The following is an 18,406-nucleotide window of genomic DNA, read 5'->3' as shown; positions in this document are numbered from 1 at the left end:
AAAAATATAATTTTTTTTGCTCTAGTTTCATTTTCTGAACTCTATGCCTTTTTAAGCTGTTAAATTAATAAACATGTTATTAAATTTAACTAATAATACCAGACCTGAATTCTGGATCTGGCGAGTACCACTGTGGATTTCCATTCCTGCTTCATTTTTTTGTACTGACTGAACTTGCATTGGAAGAAATGTTTGTGATATTGCGCTCCGCTCTGCTGGCTACTCCATTCACACGCCTCGCTTATCAGGTTCGAAATCAGAGTGCGTTGCCTGAATAATAATTTACAGATAAATACAAATAATGAGTGTTTATATCATCTTTATACAAAAGAATACACAGATAAGTATATATATGAGTATTTATACCATTATACAATATAAAAACCCTTGCTTATCAGATTTGATATTAATGTGCGCTACCTATTTAAATTAATAATTATACATACATAGTTAAATTAATTTAATCATACATACATTGAGTATTCATAGTATTATATCAAATCAAATGCCTCGCTTATCAGATTTTATACTACAATTCTTTGCCTGTTAAAATTAATAGTTATTTAAATTATATATATAAGTATTTTTTATTAAAGAGTCAATAAATTAAACGTATTTTGAAATTTAAGTACCAAGCATTTGTTACAATATCATTATTAAAATATGTAAACTTATAAAGATTAAACTACACTCCTCGCTTATAAGGTTTGATATAAGTCTTCTTTGTCTAAAAAAATGAATAATTATAAAACTACAGTGTTTGAAAACAATTCTTATAGAAAATCATGAAACTAGACAAGATCTATACAAGTATATATAAATCAGTAACATTTACTTAATTTAAACAATCGTATTTCAAACTTACATTGTGAGTATAAATAACACATTACATGTCGAATAAACAAATTAACATTTCAACGTTTGTTAACATTGCATAAGTTTGTACAATAACATAAATAGAATCAGTGGGCAATTATAAATTGTTAAATTAAGCTGCGTTGTCTGTTGACATACAAACAAATTATTCTAAATTACATGAAACGTAACTGTATACAACATATAAACATGCATGTACAACCTATGATGAAATTAGTAGTTTTAAAATTAGTAACTACTAAAAAAAGATATAAAATTATTATTAATACAATTCTACCAGATTAATTATTATAACTTGATGATATTAACACAAAAGTAAGTTTTAGTTGTTTGTGCAAAGTAATATTTCTTTCAATTAAAGTTTTGCCTTACACATTGATAATAACTTATTAATCTAGAATAAAAATATACAAATTGTAGTTAGAATTTAAGGTTGCAGTTGTTTTTTAGTAAATAAATTAAATATAAGATATTTATTCGGAAAAAATGAATACTTAACATAACACATAAGTTAACATGATATACACTTATACTCAACACTGTGAATAAGACTTGGCAATTTTTAATATAACTTGATGAATACCAATTGATTTAAATTTGCTACTACTTATAGTATTAAAATAAAACAACCCTCTAAAACTTAACAATACCACAATAGTTTACTTTTAATATAAATATTATAACTCAAGCTTGACAAGGGAATTAACTGAACATTAAAAGGTTTGAAAACATAGTTTTTAATCAAATTAGATGGAAATTATTTACAATTAAAACCTTTTTTTTTGTAACGTTTAAGATAAACAATTAAAATAAGTTAATTTTTTACTGTAGTTACTCTTGTAAAGTCTGAAAAACCTATAAAAACAGCACTACAAATAAAATTAAATTTATAATAAGTATTGCAAATAAGGTAACACTTTTAATTAGAACTTATGAACTATGTTAAAGTAGCTTATTTTGAGCTCAAAATTTATTTATAGTTGTTTGGTAGCAAAATGTTAAAGATTGTTTATTATTACTATTAGTTATACATAGTTATTCTCTTATAAATATGAGTATACCATATGAATTTCATATTATGTTCATAAGCGCTACTATGGTGGATTTTAATGAAATTTTATTTGTAATAATTTTGTTATATAACGCTCAGATTTATACATAAGATCCTTAGATCCGTTATAAGTTGCATATAAAATCTTAATTTTTTTAAACAAATTTACACTTGATTATTGTAAATCTAAACGAAGGTAAACTTAATTTGTATTTGATTTGTTTGTTACCCTTAAAAAAATAAGAATGTTTAGAAATTTCGTACCTAACTCACAAATGCAAAGATAACTTGAAAATAATAACTTAAGTTAGTACTTGTTATCTGACGAAAATAAAGGAAACAATTCTTATACAATCCCTACAAAATTACAACCTTTGTATAATTTTATGACATATGCTATTGTTTTCGTAGTTAAGTACAATAAATTGAAACCTACAAAATACTTTACAAGACTAAAAAGATTCCTGATTACTGATTAAAAACTTCCTAAAAACATAAACTTACCCTCAAAACCTAACTAAAATTAAACAAATTTTTTTTTATGTATTTACATATGTATATACCTAACCTCAAACATAAGTGCAATTATTATTTGATAGCAACTAAAAAAACTTAAAATCAACTAATAAGAAACAATTCAAATGTTTAACTTTATTGTTCTTTATAATAATAGTTTTTAAATAAACTAACTGTAATTAAATACCAACTTATCTTAAAAAAATATCTAAACCACTACAATCTATATCAATTTTATCAACATAATAATAAATAACAAAGAAATAACTTAAGAATAATACAATCTTAAACACCCGATTCTATAAAAAGACAGCTAAATACTAATCTCAAATAAATCAAACCTTGTATTTTTCTCACTGAACTGACTGACTGGCTGTACTGATTCATTGTGAAGGTAATTAAAATAAATAAATATATCTAGTTCTACAAATAAAACCACTTAATAAACCAAACCTTGTATTTTTCTCACTGAACTGACTGACGGGCTGTACTGACTCGTTGTGGAGGTAAGCCATCAAGTTAAACTTTTTCGTGTTCTTTCTCGCCTCCTCTATCAAGTACTCCTCCTCATCCGAGGAGAGATCTTCGTCCAACTGATGGGTGATCTTCAACTTGTTGGTGGTCGGGTGCGGTCGCAAGTAGAACTTGCACAACCCGTAGTAATTTCTATCAATATATAATACTGATGTTTCTACAACATGACACTGAACGCAGTAATTTCTACGTTGTAAAAAAATTCTAAACTTCAAATTTAATAAGCTAATTTCTGCAGGGTTGCCAAATGCTTTTGGTAAACTTTCCCCAGGTTTTTAAAAGTACACACTTTTGGGTCTTATATTATTCTAAAGTTAAGTTAAACGTAAGAAACTGTGTTAAAAAGTATGAAAACAGTAAAAAAATACTGTAAATTTTCTTTAAATGTGTATTCTAATTTAAAATTACTTTGATGATGACAAAATTTTTAACTATATGATAGATTTTTTTGTCAAATCGAAATTTTACTACTTGACATTTTAAAACTGTTAAAAATTCCAGGTTTGTTAGAGATTTATGTTCAAAATTCCAGCTTTTTCCAGGTTTTTTGGCAACCCTGTTTCTGTCAAAAAACGAAAGTGCATAGATCTGACTTCATATACTCTAAATAACAAACTTGCTGTTTCTATTTTGTAGGGCTGTCTAATAATCTATGTAGTACTGATGATAACTAACTGATTTATATTAATGTAAAATGAAAATTTTATTTAAATAACAAAATTAACTACTACTGCTTGCTCTATTCTACTAATAATATTTTTATAACAAAGTAAAAAATACTGGTGTTTTAATACTAAACATAACAATGAGCACAGTAAGTGCTATGCGTTACATATATAACATGTATACTGTTTTAATATTTTTACTCAAAATAAAAATGATTGAATAAAAACTAATGCTTCTATTAATAAACATAGCTGAACTAAACATAAAACTTTTTTTTTTCAAATACTGTGTTAAACAAAATATGTTTTTTAAGTATTATTTTAAAAAGCTTCATAAAATAACTGTAACTGACTTTTTTTTTCAAAAATTACATAGCAGCACAAATTTAACAAACATTTCTAAAAATATAAACGAACTAGTCACTATAACCTGTCAAAATCAAGAAAGAAAATATAAGAACAAAAAGTAAACTGAAAAATAAAACTAGCAACAAAAACTGTAATAAAAAAACTAAAATTGCAATCAAAATTTACAAGATGCACTAATTTATGTTAAGACATCGTTTTGTAATTTTGTTTTTATAATTTTTTAAATATTAACTTTCTTTAATAGTTATTGTATTTTTAAAAGTTTTTCTGTGCCCTAATAATTTTAACTTTTAATCTTACACTTAAATATTTCAAAATAAATATATTGTTTAGCATAACTTTTTTCTAAGTGAAGTTTTTAATTTAAATTTTTTTATAGAAAACTATAAACATTTAAGTTCTTGTCAGCTATCATTACTTGTTATTAGATATTAAAAATATAAATTATTTACAATAACAAAGTTTAAATTGCCTGTACAGCAAAATAAACTCATTATTAAACGTTATTTTTCAAATTTCTTATGCATCTAAGTTCTAAAAATTTAACTATTAGACTAAAACTATTTAGCCATTTACTTTACATGACCAAAAAATATTATAATTAATTTAAATTTAACTGAAAATACATGCTTTTAAAACCAAAAGTATTATTTTGTTTATTATTTGAAATAAAAAGTTAGTGCAAAATGTAAATAACAATAACAATCAGAAAAACATCTTTTCAAGGTTTATTAAAAACTTTAAAATAAAATATTAAACGAAAAAAATCAAAACAAATGCTTTGCTAAAATTAATACTGACATTAAATTTATGTATAAAAATTTAACTAAATCTATAGTAAAAAAGTAAAGCTTAAAAAACGCTAAATTCAGATTAAAGTTTTATACTTCATTAAACGTATAAAAATTTTTGAAATAATATAAAAACGAACAAAAAATATTATCGTGCAAATGAAATCAAATGCCTATGTGACCAGACAATGAGTTAAAATTAATTTAAACTTGTTCTATTTATTCACTATTTTTAACAAACGTAAGAAAAACTTATGATCAAGTATCATGCAAACAAAAATTATCATAAAATCAAAAATAAGCAAGCGATAACAAATGATCTAATTGATATAACTTTTTCCAACTTCAGCAAATAAAATATGAAATTTAAAACTAATTTTTAAAAAATTCTTTTTATATAACAAGCACTACACTAAACTTAAGATACTCCAAACGCTTATAAAAATTAATTAAAACAACAATTTTACATGACAACAAAAATACATTCACTGCAATGTTTCAGCAGTTTTTTGGTGTCCTAATACCCATATCTAACACAACCAAGGACAATATATGGTGTATTAAAACGCTAGTAAAGCACATACAATCACACGCATGTTATTCTTACTTTTTTCTGTTTTTGATGTACTGTTCGGCCCTGGCGCAACCGCTGGGGTTAATTGCGAGGGGAAGTTCTAGTATGGGGGATCTACCGAACTTCAGTTTGTAGTTCGTGCACAGCTCGATGTTGGGAAGCTGAAATAAATGTTTTAATGTTAGGTGTAAGTTTTTGATGTATCTTTTATTTGTATCTTTCATTTACATTAACAATAATTTAGGTTGTCAAAACAAATGAATGCAAAGTCATTATTCTTTTGAGAGGCTTTTAAACAGTGTAAGTTTAAAAATAAAAGCAGAGTAAACTATTTTATATCATAGAGAAAAAATGCAGTTTTAGATTAAGTCATGAACTAGTGTTTTTATAAAAAACTAAAAACTCTACATAAATGTCAACTAAAAGCTTTTTTTTTAACTACATCTGTATATTTTTTTAAAAATATTAAATTGGTCTTAATAAAACAAACTAACAGATTCGAGAATTCTGCAAACGACTGGCGAGTGAAGGCCGAAAATCATTTCACCGGTGATGAACTGAGGAAATAATTTCAACATGTCCATTTGGCACCTCTGTTCAGCCAACTTCTCAAGCATCAGTTTCCACTCAGTATTTATATCGGTGAACTGGCGAACGCACTGTATAAAGTAAATAAATATTTTAAATTTTGTTTTTCAAAGAAGTTTTGAAAAAAGACAAGTTAAACAAAATATTATGATTGTTTAATTATCTTTATAATTTTTTTTGTTACAAATCTCACTAAATTAAAACACATTGATGTGGTAAAATCTAACAAAACTATCATATACGAGTAAATTTTTTTCATAAAACAAACCTCATCTTTTTCTTTCTCGCCCTCCTGGGTTCGGCCCCTGCTTGCAACCGGTTTGTATTTAGTTACGAACAAGGGAAAACCACCCTGATTTTGGTGGGAAATCTCACATTCGTACCTGCATCTGCGTTTCGGGTTCTGAAAAGAGAAATATTATTCTTGATATACACTTGATATATACAAAATTAAATTATTAATTTTAACATAAATATTAAAAGTAAACATTTACTGATTTGTTTTTTTCTATTCTGCATATTTTGTAAATAAATGAGTTCATAGGCATATTACGTAGAATTGTTTGCTAAAGCTACCCACAAGTGTAATTAATTTTCTTTTGAAAAAGATATAATAATATTTAAAACACTAGACTATTTAGAAACTTCTTATTAGTACTGTAGAAGCTTTAAAACTAGATTAAATAGTGTGTTTAAAATTTTAAAAAACAACAAACATTAAGTGCCCAGTAAATTCTGGTCGCTTTGTACCCGATGGGCATTATAGCGGTGGATGTGTGGAAATTTTCCATCTTTTTCGTGGAAAGTTGACCGATTTCGGTGAAAATCAACGAACCTACTCTTAACACGTACTTGTGGTCACCTGTTAATAAAAAAGTATTATTTAAAGTTTATATTTATTAGGATACTTTTGAAAATTTAGTCTATAAAAAAGCTTTTATCAGACACAAGTATACGATTTTTAAGTAATTTAAAATTTCAGCAAGTATAAGCTTTTCTTTGAAATTAAATATCTTTGTTATTATTAAAAGTTATTTAGGACCTTTTAAGATTACTTATTTTTGTAAAATACAAAACTTTGTAAACTTATAAAAACTTCCACCTTTAGAACATTTTCTCTAATTTATGATTATTAAAAAGAAAAAAACTTCCAAATAAATACTGTATATCTATAAAAGTACATTTCTAAAAATAAAAAAGTTTCACCTTTAGCGAATTTTCCCTGCTGCATTATTGTTGATATCTGCCGGGTTTCCTTCCTCTGAATGTAGACTTTTCTGAAAACGGCCAGATTCGTCAGTATTTCGCAGGTTTGGCCGCTATTCGGCGCTGTTTGCGGGATTGGGGTGACGTGCTGGGGACACAATATCGTCTTGTTCTGTTTTAAAAGAGGGGAGTACAATAAAAAATAATTTACACAAAAATAAGTAAACAGAACTACATATACTCAAACATACATTAAATAAACACAGAAACCAATAGTAAATAAGTTGAACCAGAAGTAAAGAAAAATAAAAAGTTTAAAGTTATTAGTTAGGAATCAATAGCTTGTTATTTTACATACCACCCTTGTAAATAACACTCATGTAAACTTCATTTAAATAAAAAACTAACAATAAAGAACTGGCATCCTGCTTTCAGTGCGCAACCGCAGTGGTACACGTTGGGGCACCTGTTTCTATGGCAACGCACAGTGGCGCCCACTAGCTGGCAGTAAGAACAAACTTGCTGCTTGCCGTGCTCCATTGCTTCTTCCACTTTCAGCAGTGCTCCACACTGAGAGAAAAAATAAATGATAAAGTTAAGTAGAAAGGCTGTATCAGGAATTTTATAAGTGTTTCAAATTTCAGGACTTATGCATTTTTGAGAAAAAAAAAACATTTTTTTTATTCAAGGATATTTTTTAACTGTTCTTGTTATGCTAACAAAAGTAATAACCAATTTGTTCTTAGTAGTAACCAATTTGAGATCATGTGTATCAATCAAACACTTTTTCAGCTTGAATTTTATTTATAAAAAATACTAATAAGACTTTATCTATAAAAAGTTTTAATAAAATTTTGAAATTAATAATCGTGGCGAAGATGTTTATGTTATTAAGCTAAAACTAAAAACGAACCTGTATTTCGTAGACTTCGTGGGACCACAACGCGCAGTTGAGATGAACCCATTTATCGACGTCAAGGTTGAGTAACCTTCCGACCCCATTAGTTTCACCGTCACCTACCTGGTTGCAACTCACACAAACCCGTTTGTCCACTATGTGGGGTGGTAGCTGTGATAGTAAAGAGAATATAATTTTGTAGCCGGAATAACTAACTAATAGATCGTTTGGATGTTTAGAGGCTTGGATGTTTATGTTTTTTAGAGTCTAGCAAGTATATAAAGTTTTTAAATAGAATATACAGTAAGTTATTTTAATGTTTATTATATTGAAGCCAGTATATTCTGTTAATGTATATACATTTCTTTGTAATAATACTATCAAGAATTTAAATATCATACAAATTAACTGATAAACAACATACCTTGAGTGTAGAGGAGTATTTAGATAGAAGGTAGTCGGCGTCAACAGTTTTATTTATACTCTTATTGCTGTTGAAAGTATTGAGGGTCCATCTCTTCCATTTTGTTCCTTTGTAACGTTTGCAAGGCTGCGCTTTACCGTCCTCACCTATGAATGTGTGTATTTGTGTTATTTAAATTTATATTTATATGTTATATATATAAAGTATGACGCGTAACAAGTAGTTCTTAAGCTTTAAATAAATACTATTATGGCAGAAACAATAGTTAAAATGCTTGTATGACTCAACTTTTTTTTTTGATTATTACTCAATTTTCTTAAAAATCTAATTGCATAAACATTTATATTTATTCACAAATAATTAATCCATCTCAACATGTTTTAATTGAGACGGAATGCTCATTGTTATTAAATACTGTATTTTGATAATATGTAAACTATGCATAATAATTAACCATTATTACCACCAAGTTGGTTGTTGGAGTGACTCCACTTTCTCCTACCTCTTCCCCTTCTCTCTTTAACTGATGACGTCATATCGTCTGATATGGAGGGTGTTGATAACGCTGTGTGTAATAAAATAAGTTAATACATGTATAAGTGTAACAAACTAAGTTATGAGAAAAAATTTTGTACTAACAAGAGATGTAAGTTTGAAAAACAATTTAAGTTTTAGTTACTCTTTTATATTTATGTTGTTTATAGTTAGTGTATTAATTTATTAATTTCAGGGTGTTATCTTGGTAAAACTGTAACTAGATGAGCTAAATTGGTAAAAATTCTAAAAAATGGTCTAAAAAAGAAAAGGTAGGTTTTGAAATTAGAGGAGGTAGAATAAGGTGATTTTTTTTTTCAAAATTTTGATTAGTTATCTACTCAGTTTATTTTATTTATATAAAATTAAAAAATATTCATCATTTAAACAAACCGGCGACATTTTTACTTCTGTCATCATCAGCTTGCTGCTGAAGTTCCGACAACTCAATTTTCTTGTCCTTGGCGCTGGTGACAAATTTCCTGCTGTGGCGATTGTGCTGTTTGATTGTCATGTAGTCGTCCAAGTGACACTTCTTGCAGCAGTAAATTATGTCGTCATAATCGCACTGCCTTTCCTGTGATTTGATTCGGTTAATTTTGGCGGGAAAAAATATTAAAGTGAAAAATAATCGAAACAATTAGAGGGAAATTTCTAGTTTAAAAAATTAATTTGTATCAAAAGTCGCACTGTAAACAACTAAGTTTGTAAGACTGCTTAAAAAAGTTTAATAACTATTCTACATATATTTTATGTAAAGTACACTAAGTTTAACTTATGAACAAAGTAGTTGAAAAATTTAATTAAATGTTTATTAATAAACTGTTGAAACTGCTACTATATAAATTAGCTTGCATAAAGAATTTACAAAAAAAAAAAGTGAATAAATTTAATTTCATTAACAAAAAACAACAGTTTTTTGTTGTTTAGTAAATTAGGTGTAAAATATGTTTTAAATTCACTACTACTAACAGTAAAAAGAGGTTTTCTGACACCGTTACCCTTGAAATACAAACCACAATGGTGACATGTTCTTTTTGTTATTGAATTGTGGATTGTACACGGCTCCTCTTTCATTACTGCCTCGTTCTATAATAAAAAAAATTAATAAAATCTTTTATTATAATTATATTTAAAATACACGATTTTAATTAGACACTTATGAAAAGCTATTTCAAAGAGTTACTGTAAAAACTACAGCCATGTTTTTTTATTTTTACACAAAATAATAATACATTTATCTTACCTGGAAAAGACCAGGATTTTTGCTGGGATCTATTTTCATGTTCTTCTGCTGAAAATAAAGTTTATTTTTAATAATTAAAACTTATATACTGTAAAATAACAACAAATAACGATTCAGATAATTGAACACAGCTCACACAACTCCTTAACTTAAATTTTTATAAAAAACTTTAAGAAACTTCAAACAGTTTATATAAACAACTGTGAATTTACAGCAAGATTTTTTGTTAAAAACAGTTAAAATTAGAATATAAACAAGTACTTTATAAATAATTACAACTACTAAAAAAATTAACCTTAAGAGCAAGAGCTTTTTTGTCGTCTTCTTTTTCGTGTTTGTACATCGGAATGGGAATATTTATCATTTTTGAAAGTTGTGATATCGTTTTACGGAGGTTCTGTTAAAAATAAAACTCTAATTTGTGAAAAAATTAACTAAAAACATAATTTTAAAGAAAAATGGCAAGATAGAATTAAGATACTTAAGAAATAATCTTTAATTTTGTTGTTTTAACTCAAATGCTTGAAAATTTATTTTAATATAATAGTTCAATTTAAACATTTAAATCAGTATAAAAACAAACTTTGGTGTTCATGTCTTTTAGTGTTAATGTTATCGTGAAATCATCTACATCGTGAACTGGATTACCTGATAGTTATACAACTTATAAAAAAATATACTTAAAAATGAGTAAAACCACCGATAAAATAAACAAAACTAAATGTTTATAAACAAGAGTTACTTAAAATAAGTAATAAAGTTGTCAATTAACTTTTATTGACTTAAAATTAAGACTGAGAAAGACCAAAAATTGCACACAATGATATACTTTAAGTAATGTTGCATCTTTGGGAACAGTAAAAACATGATTTAAGTATAAACAAACCGAATATAGGGGATCTGGTGGATCTAGAATTGGTGTTTGCGTTTGGTTCTTGTTTGATTGAACCATAAGGAAAATGAGAAGGTGCCATTGGATCCACTATCGTTGAAGACATAAATAATCTGGAAATAAATATTTGTTTAAACAAAATAAATTTTAATTGATTCTATATGCCATTGGATCAACTATTGTTTAAAACACAAATAATTCTAAGGAAAGTATTTATTTTAAATACAAATAGTTTATTCTGATTTATGCTAAAAACTATGAAAAAACAATTCAAGGTTTTCAAGTTATAAGCTATATTGTACTACTTACCAGTCTAATTCTAATGAATTTAAATTTTAGTTGGTTTGTCAATAAAAAAACTTCTAAAAACTCGTTAAAAGTATTATTGTGGGTAAAACTTAGTTAAACAACTTTACAATATTATTTCTTCTTCACCTGTCACAGATACTGATATCTTCCTGGGTCCTGCTCTTGCCCCCCTGAACATTGAAACTTTCTTCTTCTTCGGGCTCCGGGGAGGAACATCTCCCGGCAACCAGGTCTGCTTCCGTCATCTCCGTGGATACGGGCGACGGTTGCTTGGCAACGGAAGGTTCCTTGGCAACCGATGATGATGTTACCACGGGTGATGCAGGTTTTGTTGTGGGGACAGCCACGGTTGTTGTTGGCGGTTGTTGTGGTTTAGGAGGTTTTTGTTGGGGCAACTTTGACGAAGATGCTTGCCTGTAATAGATAATAGAATTTTAATATATATAAGTAGTTTTCAGCTCAAAATTTGTATTAAAGTTTGTTACAGGTACATTTTAAACTTGAAAAGTTTTAAAAACTATTAAAATACAACTTTATAAACATCAACCAATTAACTCGTATGCTTTTAAAACACATTAAAGCAAACTTGTCAAGATCCAGCATTTCAACGTGGGGAGGGGTGGGGAAGGAATCGGGAACTTTTACTTGCTTGTTAGCAGAAGAAGTGGTAATAACAGAAGAGGATGAAGTAGTTTGAATTTTAGAAGCAGTTGCCGAAGTTGTACACGTTGTAGTGTTGCTTGTTCCTTTTAGTAAATAAATTATTTATTTAATTTAATTGAAACTTAAATACTCAATGTTAAAATTACAATTTTAAAAGGTTTTATGCTGTTTCTTTAACATATTTCCTAAAGTTTTAGTTATGTTAGAAGCAGTTACCGAAGTTGTACACGTTGTTGTGTTGCTTGTTCCTTTAAAAAAGTGTGGCTATACTTGTTTTGTATTGTAATTTGTAGGTTATAACATTGAAATCATAAAGTAGTGTTGCTAATATATCTCAGCAATATTATTATTCAATATGAAAACAATAAAAAAAACTTTTAAAACATGTCGTAATTTCTTTTTTTGCATTGTCTTAGGAATATAAATCTAGTGACTTATTAATTATTTATACTTAATACAAAATTTAACGTAAATTTATTTCAAATGATGCTAATTCATTTTACCTTGTTGCTGTGTTGTTGTTTTTTGTTCCTCTTTTTCAATTTTTTCTTGTTTTGGGGAGGGAGGTAGAACGTAAGGGGGCGTAGGTGGCCTCAAAAATTTCTGAGGGTTCTGAAAATATTAACAGCATAAATATGTACTACGGGATTTTTTTTACACATTTCATACTTTGTAAATAAAGTATTTGATAAAAATTTAGTTAAACCTGTTAGGTTTTAAACTTAAGGCTTATAATATTGTTCAACACCCAAAGAGAAAAATTTGTGGTCTATACTCCTTTACAGCAGAACTACTTTAAGTTTACTAAAATGATTTACACAAACTTTACAAAAGAAGAGGTCGTAGTAGTCGGGAAGGTGTCCGAAGAAAGCGGATCCGATTTCACCTTCCAAATAAGAAGTGGGTCTCGTGACTCCAAGGTGCTTTGGTGGGCACATATTGTAACAAGTACGAACAATAGGCTCCACTAGTTTCAGCTAAAATAAACACTAAATTAATTATACAAACATAATTAACATATTGTAACAAGTTCGAACAATTGGCTCAACATATCAACTAAAATAAAATATTCAATTTTTTTAACATACTATAACATGTCCTCAAACAGATTCAGCTAACTTCAACTAAAACAATATGTATGATAAATAACTAATAAAGTGCTTTAAATAAAAAAATAATTATTAGAACCTGTTAAAATTAGTCCGATCAGCTTTAGCTTAATTTAAGTTAGCATAAAGACTCTAAAATTACTAACAGGTTTTCTTTCAAGTTTTGACATAGCGATGCCCAGCAAACTCTCTTTAGCCTGACTCAACTGGATGGCTGGTGTTCCGAGCATGTTGAACTGCTCTTGCTGATCCATCTTCTGTTTCTTCTTCTTACCAGACTTTTTCGTGTCTTTGGAGCTCTTGTAACTCCGTTTCTTCTTATCAACCTGTTTTATTGTTTTTGTTTTGTTATTGATGTTAGTGAAATTGTTGTAATTCTAACAAACTTTTACGTTAAAGAGAAGTTAGTTAAATATTTATTAGTTGATTGTATTACTTTTTTTAACTTAATTTCAAATTTCAGCTATCAAAACATTTGGAAACAGACGTAAAGTATGTAAAAACATTTTTTCATATAATAATTCATTATTTTAAATTTTTGTCCCCTTAAAAACTTAGTTAATAAATAGTACATTACCAGACTATATTATATACATTTTGAAAGATTTGTCTATTAAACATATTTAACTTTTTAACGTCTTCAAACTTAGTTTAAAGTTAAATAAGCCAAAGCAATATTCTATAAGTGTTAGCTATTCATTAACATATTACATTTTGTTAATTAAACTACAATAAGTAAAATTTTAAAACTGAGATGAATAAATTAACGAGAATTATAAACATACAGCTTTATTTTCTAAAAGTTAGTATAAGTCTACAAGTGTAAGTTGCATATGCATTATTTCAGCACAATGAATTCTAAGATTAATTATGTGTTTAATAAAGTACACCACCAAATTCTTAGTCTTATTTCATGCCAAGTTCATTACGATGTACAAAGTAATAAAAAATAATGTGCATAAGCGTTAAAAAAATAAATTGAGATGAAGACAGCAATTTTGCGAAAGTCATAAACAAACTTCAAAACGTTATAGGAACTCCTAAAATGTTTTGCCAGTTAATAAACAAATATTTATAGAAAGAAATACAGAAAAAATGTTTCGAAGCACAATTGTTAATTGTAGTGAGCTAATTTATTGTAATTAGTGTTTCAAATAATCTAAACAAAATTATATACAATGAATTCGTTAAACAAAGATAAACAATAATAAAAAAAAATTATAACTTTTTGAAAACATAAAGCTGTGAAACTTGGTAAAAAAGTCCTATCTCAGTTTGCACAGTTTCTGATATTATCAAAGTATATCATACAATTAAATAAACAATTAATAACAGACAAACAAGCATATAAAGCTACTAGCACCCATATATATGAACTATGTGACAACCAAGCAAATTATTACGAAATATATTCATGAGAGTGTCACATGTTTTTCATGACAAATTAAATGAATATTTATCATCGTGTTAGTTTTTGCAAGCATCTACTACATTGTGGGGTGCAAATTTACATTTTCTCAACACTTACAACAGCGCCTCCGAGTGGCGAACCCTGAATGTGTCTCAACAACTCCTGGTTTTGGGGATTCCCTTGCTGCATGCTGCCTAGCAACTGCTGCTGGGTGACCACCTGGTTACCCGTTTCCATGGCAACCTGCTGCTGATTGGTTGGCAGGGGTTTGCTAGCGACAACTTGCGGTTGAAGTTGGACCTGCTGTATTTGCACTACTTGTTGTTGCGGTTGGGGGGCTTTTTGTTGGACCTGAACCTGCACAATCTGTTGCTGGGCAACCTGGGGTTGTTGTGGTTGCTGGTTGTTAGGCTGTTGGACCTGGACTTGCTGCAAATGCGAGTGGAGGTTGTTGCTAGGTAATACTTTTCAAACGGGGTTTTTGTGGGGTATAAGCCCCCCTTATTTAAAAAAAAAACGGATTCTATTAAGCTAAAAAAATACTAAAATTGCAGTTAATAAACCTTATGCAGTAACCTTTTAAACAGCAAACGCAAAAAAAAAACTCAACAAAATAAAACCACAAAAACATCAAAAAAGCAGTAAGTTCAAATAAAACCCTCGTACAAACCCTCTGCTGCTGTTGGTGGAAGTTGTTGTGGTACATGAACACTTGCTGCTGCTTGTGCTGGTAGTGGTTGAAGTAGGAGGGCAGTTGGGTTTTGTTCGATCGGATGTAGTCGTGGTTCTGACGCCGGATGGAGTCGATCGCGCTGTCGTATGTCGGGAACGACTGGTTTGTCTGAAATTTATTATTTTATTAAAACCAAAAGTTTACTAGTGTTGTATAATATTTAGTAAACCTATAATACATTTTATAAAAATTTTAGTAGTTTTGTATGTCTAGTTTGTCTGAAAAAAAACATAAAAATTTACATTGGACACTAAAAAATATTCATTTTGTAAATGGTTAGTTTGTCTATGGTTACTTATTATATCAGTTGCAAAATGTTGGAACGGTATTTAAGAAAAGGACTGTAAGCAAATCGTTTGCGACGGAGAGTAAAGAAAATTAATTGACACATGTCTTAGATAAACAGATGAAGTAATTGATAATTTGAAAGCTCGCACTATAAAGTATTTTATACCTGTTCTAAATATCTAAAATTATACTTAAATTTAACGTTAGACAACTCCTTTTTTAACTTTAAAATAATTACTACATATTCTTAAACATGAATTAAAAACCAGGTTTTTTCTTTAATAAAAATTTCATTATAACAAACTTCTGTACAAACTGCAAGTCGACATATACTTTTTATTTACTAACAAGTAACAAGGTTACACTAACAACACTATCACAACATAAAATATGTGTTTACATACCATTATTGTATTTGTACAAAATAAAATTTATTGTTTGGTTAACAAAAAAACAGCACGTTTTAACCTTGAAATAGTTTAATAAATTAATTACAAAATAAAAATCATTTAGTTTTCAATAAATCATTAGTACGAGTATACAGTTAAAGCCATCATCTTACAAACTAAATTATAGTTACAAAGTTTAAAATAAGAATAGTTAAGTTCACTTTAATAAACTTGAAATAAATATGTTTTAGCTTAATAAAAAAACCTGAAAGATATTAAATACGACTATATTGTAGCTACACTAACAATCTTTATTTTTCAAAAAGTTATGTTGTTACAAAAATATTTTCAATAAATAACCTATAAGTACATAAGGTCAATGTAGTTTATTATCACAAAACAATAAAATATCATATTTCAACAAAACCCACACAAATAACAAAAACACGTTTCAATACAAAAGTAATGAGAATTGACGAACTGCGTATAATATGTCAGCGTGGCAGTATACTTGTAAGAAAATCACTTTCGCTTCATGAGTTGAAACTTCATCAATTTACCGCGCATTTTCGTTTTCGCGCGAAAACAATGTGACCTTTTGTCGAGTTGTGATTATTTTAATTACTTTTTACAAAAAAAAATATTGAAGCTTTGTATTAGGTGATTTCGCTACTAAGCTGTATAGTTTTTGTCTAAAATGGTCAAAATGATTGATACAAAAGTGTATTTTTGGTTTTTATGAAAACGTGCCCTTTTATCAATGTTTTTGTTACAATATTTAACTTAATTATTATTCCTAGCCATTTGTAGTTCAGTTTTTAAAAACAAAAACTTTAGCTCCTACGCTAGTTGTCGTAATATATGCAGAAAAAGATTATTACCTTTACAAAACTAAAAACGTTAACTTACTGTTTTAATTTTGCAGTTGAATGGAATTACAGTAAAAAAACTTATCAATAAAAGTTTATAAACTTTCAGCAATATTATTCATCCTGTATGTTTTCTATCAAATTAAAACCAAGTACTTAAGCTATATAACAAAATGAAGCTTTAAAAATATAAAAATATAAGTGTAAAAGTCACAAGTATTTATTTATATTATACTTATTATACTTAGCTACAGTATATACTTTGTGATTAGTAAAATTTAATTATTTTGACATTGTTATATTTAATTAGATTTTTTTATCTGCTTTTTTAATACTAAACGATACAATGTAATAAACTATTAACAATTTATAGGGTTATCTAACCAAACAGAATATTTTTAAATATTTAACATACTCATAAATACTGAAAATACTAGATATAATCGAATACGGAATGTTGATAGGTTGGACAGTATAAATAAAAGCTTGATTTAATAATTTAAACCTGCATTTGCAACTTATAAATACCTTGATATCGCCAGACATAAGTGAAAACTGAGTGCTATTATACTGAATATAATAAAATTATATATTAAAAATAATGCGTACCTGCATTTGGCCGGATATGAGAGGTGAGGGGTTGTTATTATCGGGGTCGGTGTTAACCAGTAATTCGTGTTCATTTTCGTTCAGCAATATCGGGACGTGTTGTTGGGCCAACAGCGAATTATTTTGCTGAAACACCGGTTCTGCGATATATATTACTTTGAATATATCTGCTAAACGTAGGTACAAAATTTACATGGTTAACTCTGAACTGTATTTGAGTTATTAGTTACCTAACTAAATTATTAGTACTAAAGTAAGTTTTATTTTACATTTCTATTAAGTTTTTAAAAATTAAAGTATACATGCTTTTTAAAGTAAAACATTTTAGGTAAACTATAACTAGACATAGACTAACTTTATATATTATACTTGTTATAAATTCATTATCAAACAGAAAGTGTGTATTTTCCATTGTATTAAAACAATCATTTTTTGGACTACAGTCATTCAACCAAATACCAACCCATTTTAGGCGTTCTAATGACGTTCGGAGCAACAACATTTCTGTTTTGTATGACATTCTGCTGAACTCTCTGCCCCTGGTACAACTGCTGCTGCTGCTGTTGTTGATTGTTGAACCTCTGAAACTGTTGTTTTTGTTGGTACTTCTGCTGGTACACTTGTTGTTGTTGTTGAGGTTGCCTCCCGTACAAGTCGTTTTGATCCACTCTTTCGATCTTGATGTTGGGCATTCCGACCACTGTTTTGATCTTGTTCTTTTCCTGTGAAAATAATATAGTTTGTTTTAAAAAAGGTCAATATCAGTCAGACTATGGGTTACCTAGAAAAAGTGATTAGGCTTTGCCTTACGTTGATAAAAAGAATATAGCAATAAACATGAAACATATTTTCAATTCAGGTG

General features: G+C 28.0%; 1 protein-coding gene across 1 annotated transcript in view; it reads right to left on the bottom strand.

The window, feature by feature from the left end:
- Nucleotides 1-18,406, bottom strand: part of LOC145849572 (uncharacterized) — a 66,183-nt gene that overhangs the window by 1,822 nt on the left and 45,955 nt on the right. The window contains exons 50-74 of the mRNA XM_082954531.1: nucleotides 18,008-18,266; nucleotides 17,545-17,684; nucleotides 15,327-15,497; nucleotides 14,774-15,085; nucleotides 13,392-13,571; nucleotides 12,961-13,113; nucleotides 12,640-12,748; nucleotides 12,060-12,219; nucleotides 11,600-11,887; nucleotides 11,159-11,277; nucleotides 10,856-10,920; nucleotides 10,568-10,669; nucleotides 10,273-10,320; nucleotides 9,999-10,115; nucleotides 9,420-9,603; nucleotides 8,947-9,057; nucleotides 8,493-8,638; nucleotides 8,084-8,239; nucleotides 7,579-7,740; nucleotides 7,171-7,342; nucleotides 6,681-6,826; nucleotides 6,233-6,367; nucleotides 5,871-6,035; nucleotides 5,410-5,537; nucleotides 105-270 (exon numbers count right to left, since the gene is read on the bottom strand). Of these exons, the coding sequence (XP_082810657.1) occupies nucleotides 105-270; nucleotides 5,410-5,537; nucleotides 5,871-6,035; nucleotides 6,233-6,367; nucleotides 6,681-6,826; nucleotides 7,171-7,342; nucleotides 7,579-7,740; nucleotides 8,084-8,239; nucleotides 8,493-8,638; nucleotides 8,947-9,057; nucleotides 9,420-9,603; nucleotides 9,999-10,115; nucleotides 10,273-10,320; nucleotides 10,568-10,669; nucleotides 10,856-10,920; nucleotides 11,159-11,277; nucleotides 11,600-11,887; nucleotides 12,060-12,219; nucleotides 12,640-12,748; nucleotides 12,961-13,113; nucleotides 13,392-13,571; nucleotides 14,774-15,085; nucleotides 15,327-15,497; nucleotides 17,545-17,684; nucleotides 18,008-18,266 (3,894 nt within the window). The remainder of the gene's footprint in view (nucleotides 1-104; nucleotides 271-5,409; nucleotides 5,538-5,870; nucleotides 6,036-6,232; nucleotides 6,368-6,680; nucleotides 6,827-7,170; nucleotides 7,343-7,578; nucleotides 7,741-8,083; nucleotides 8,240-8,492; nucleotides 8,639-8,946; nucleotides 9,058-9,419; nucleotides 9,604-9,998; nucleotides 10,116-10,272; nucleotides 10,321-10,567; nucleotides 10,670-10,855; nucleotides 10,921-11,158; nucleotides 11,278-11,599; nucleotides 11,888-12,059; nucleotides 12,220-12,639; nucleotides 12,749-12,960; nucleotides 13,114-13,391; nucleotides 13,572-14,773; nucleotides 15,086-15,326; nucleotides 15,498-17,544; nucleotides 17,685-18,007; nucleotides 18,267-18,406) is intronic.

The sequence above is a fragment of the Thalia democratica genome, chromosome 2 (assembly GCF_965202585.1).
Source record: "Thalia democratica chromosome 2, ktThaDemo2.hap1.1, whole genome shotgun sequence".
NCBI lineage: Eukaryota > Metazoa > Chordata > Thaliacea > Salpida > Salpidae > Thalia > Thalia democratica.
The sequence above is the reverse complement of the archived record's forward strand: the minus strand, read 5'-3'. Positions and strand labels throughout refer to the sequence as shown.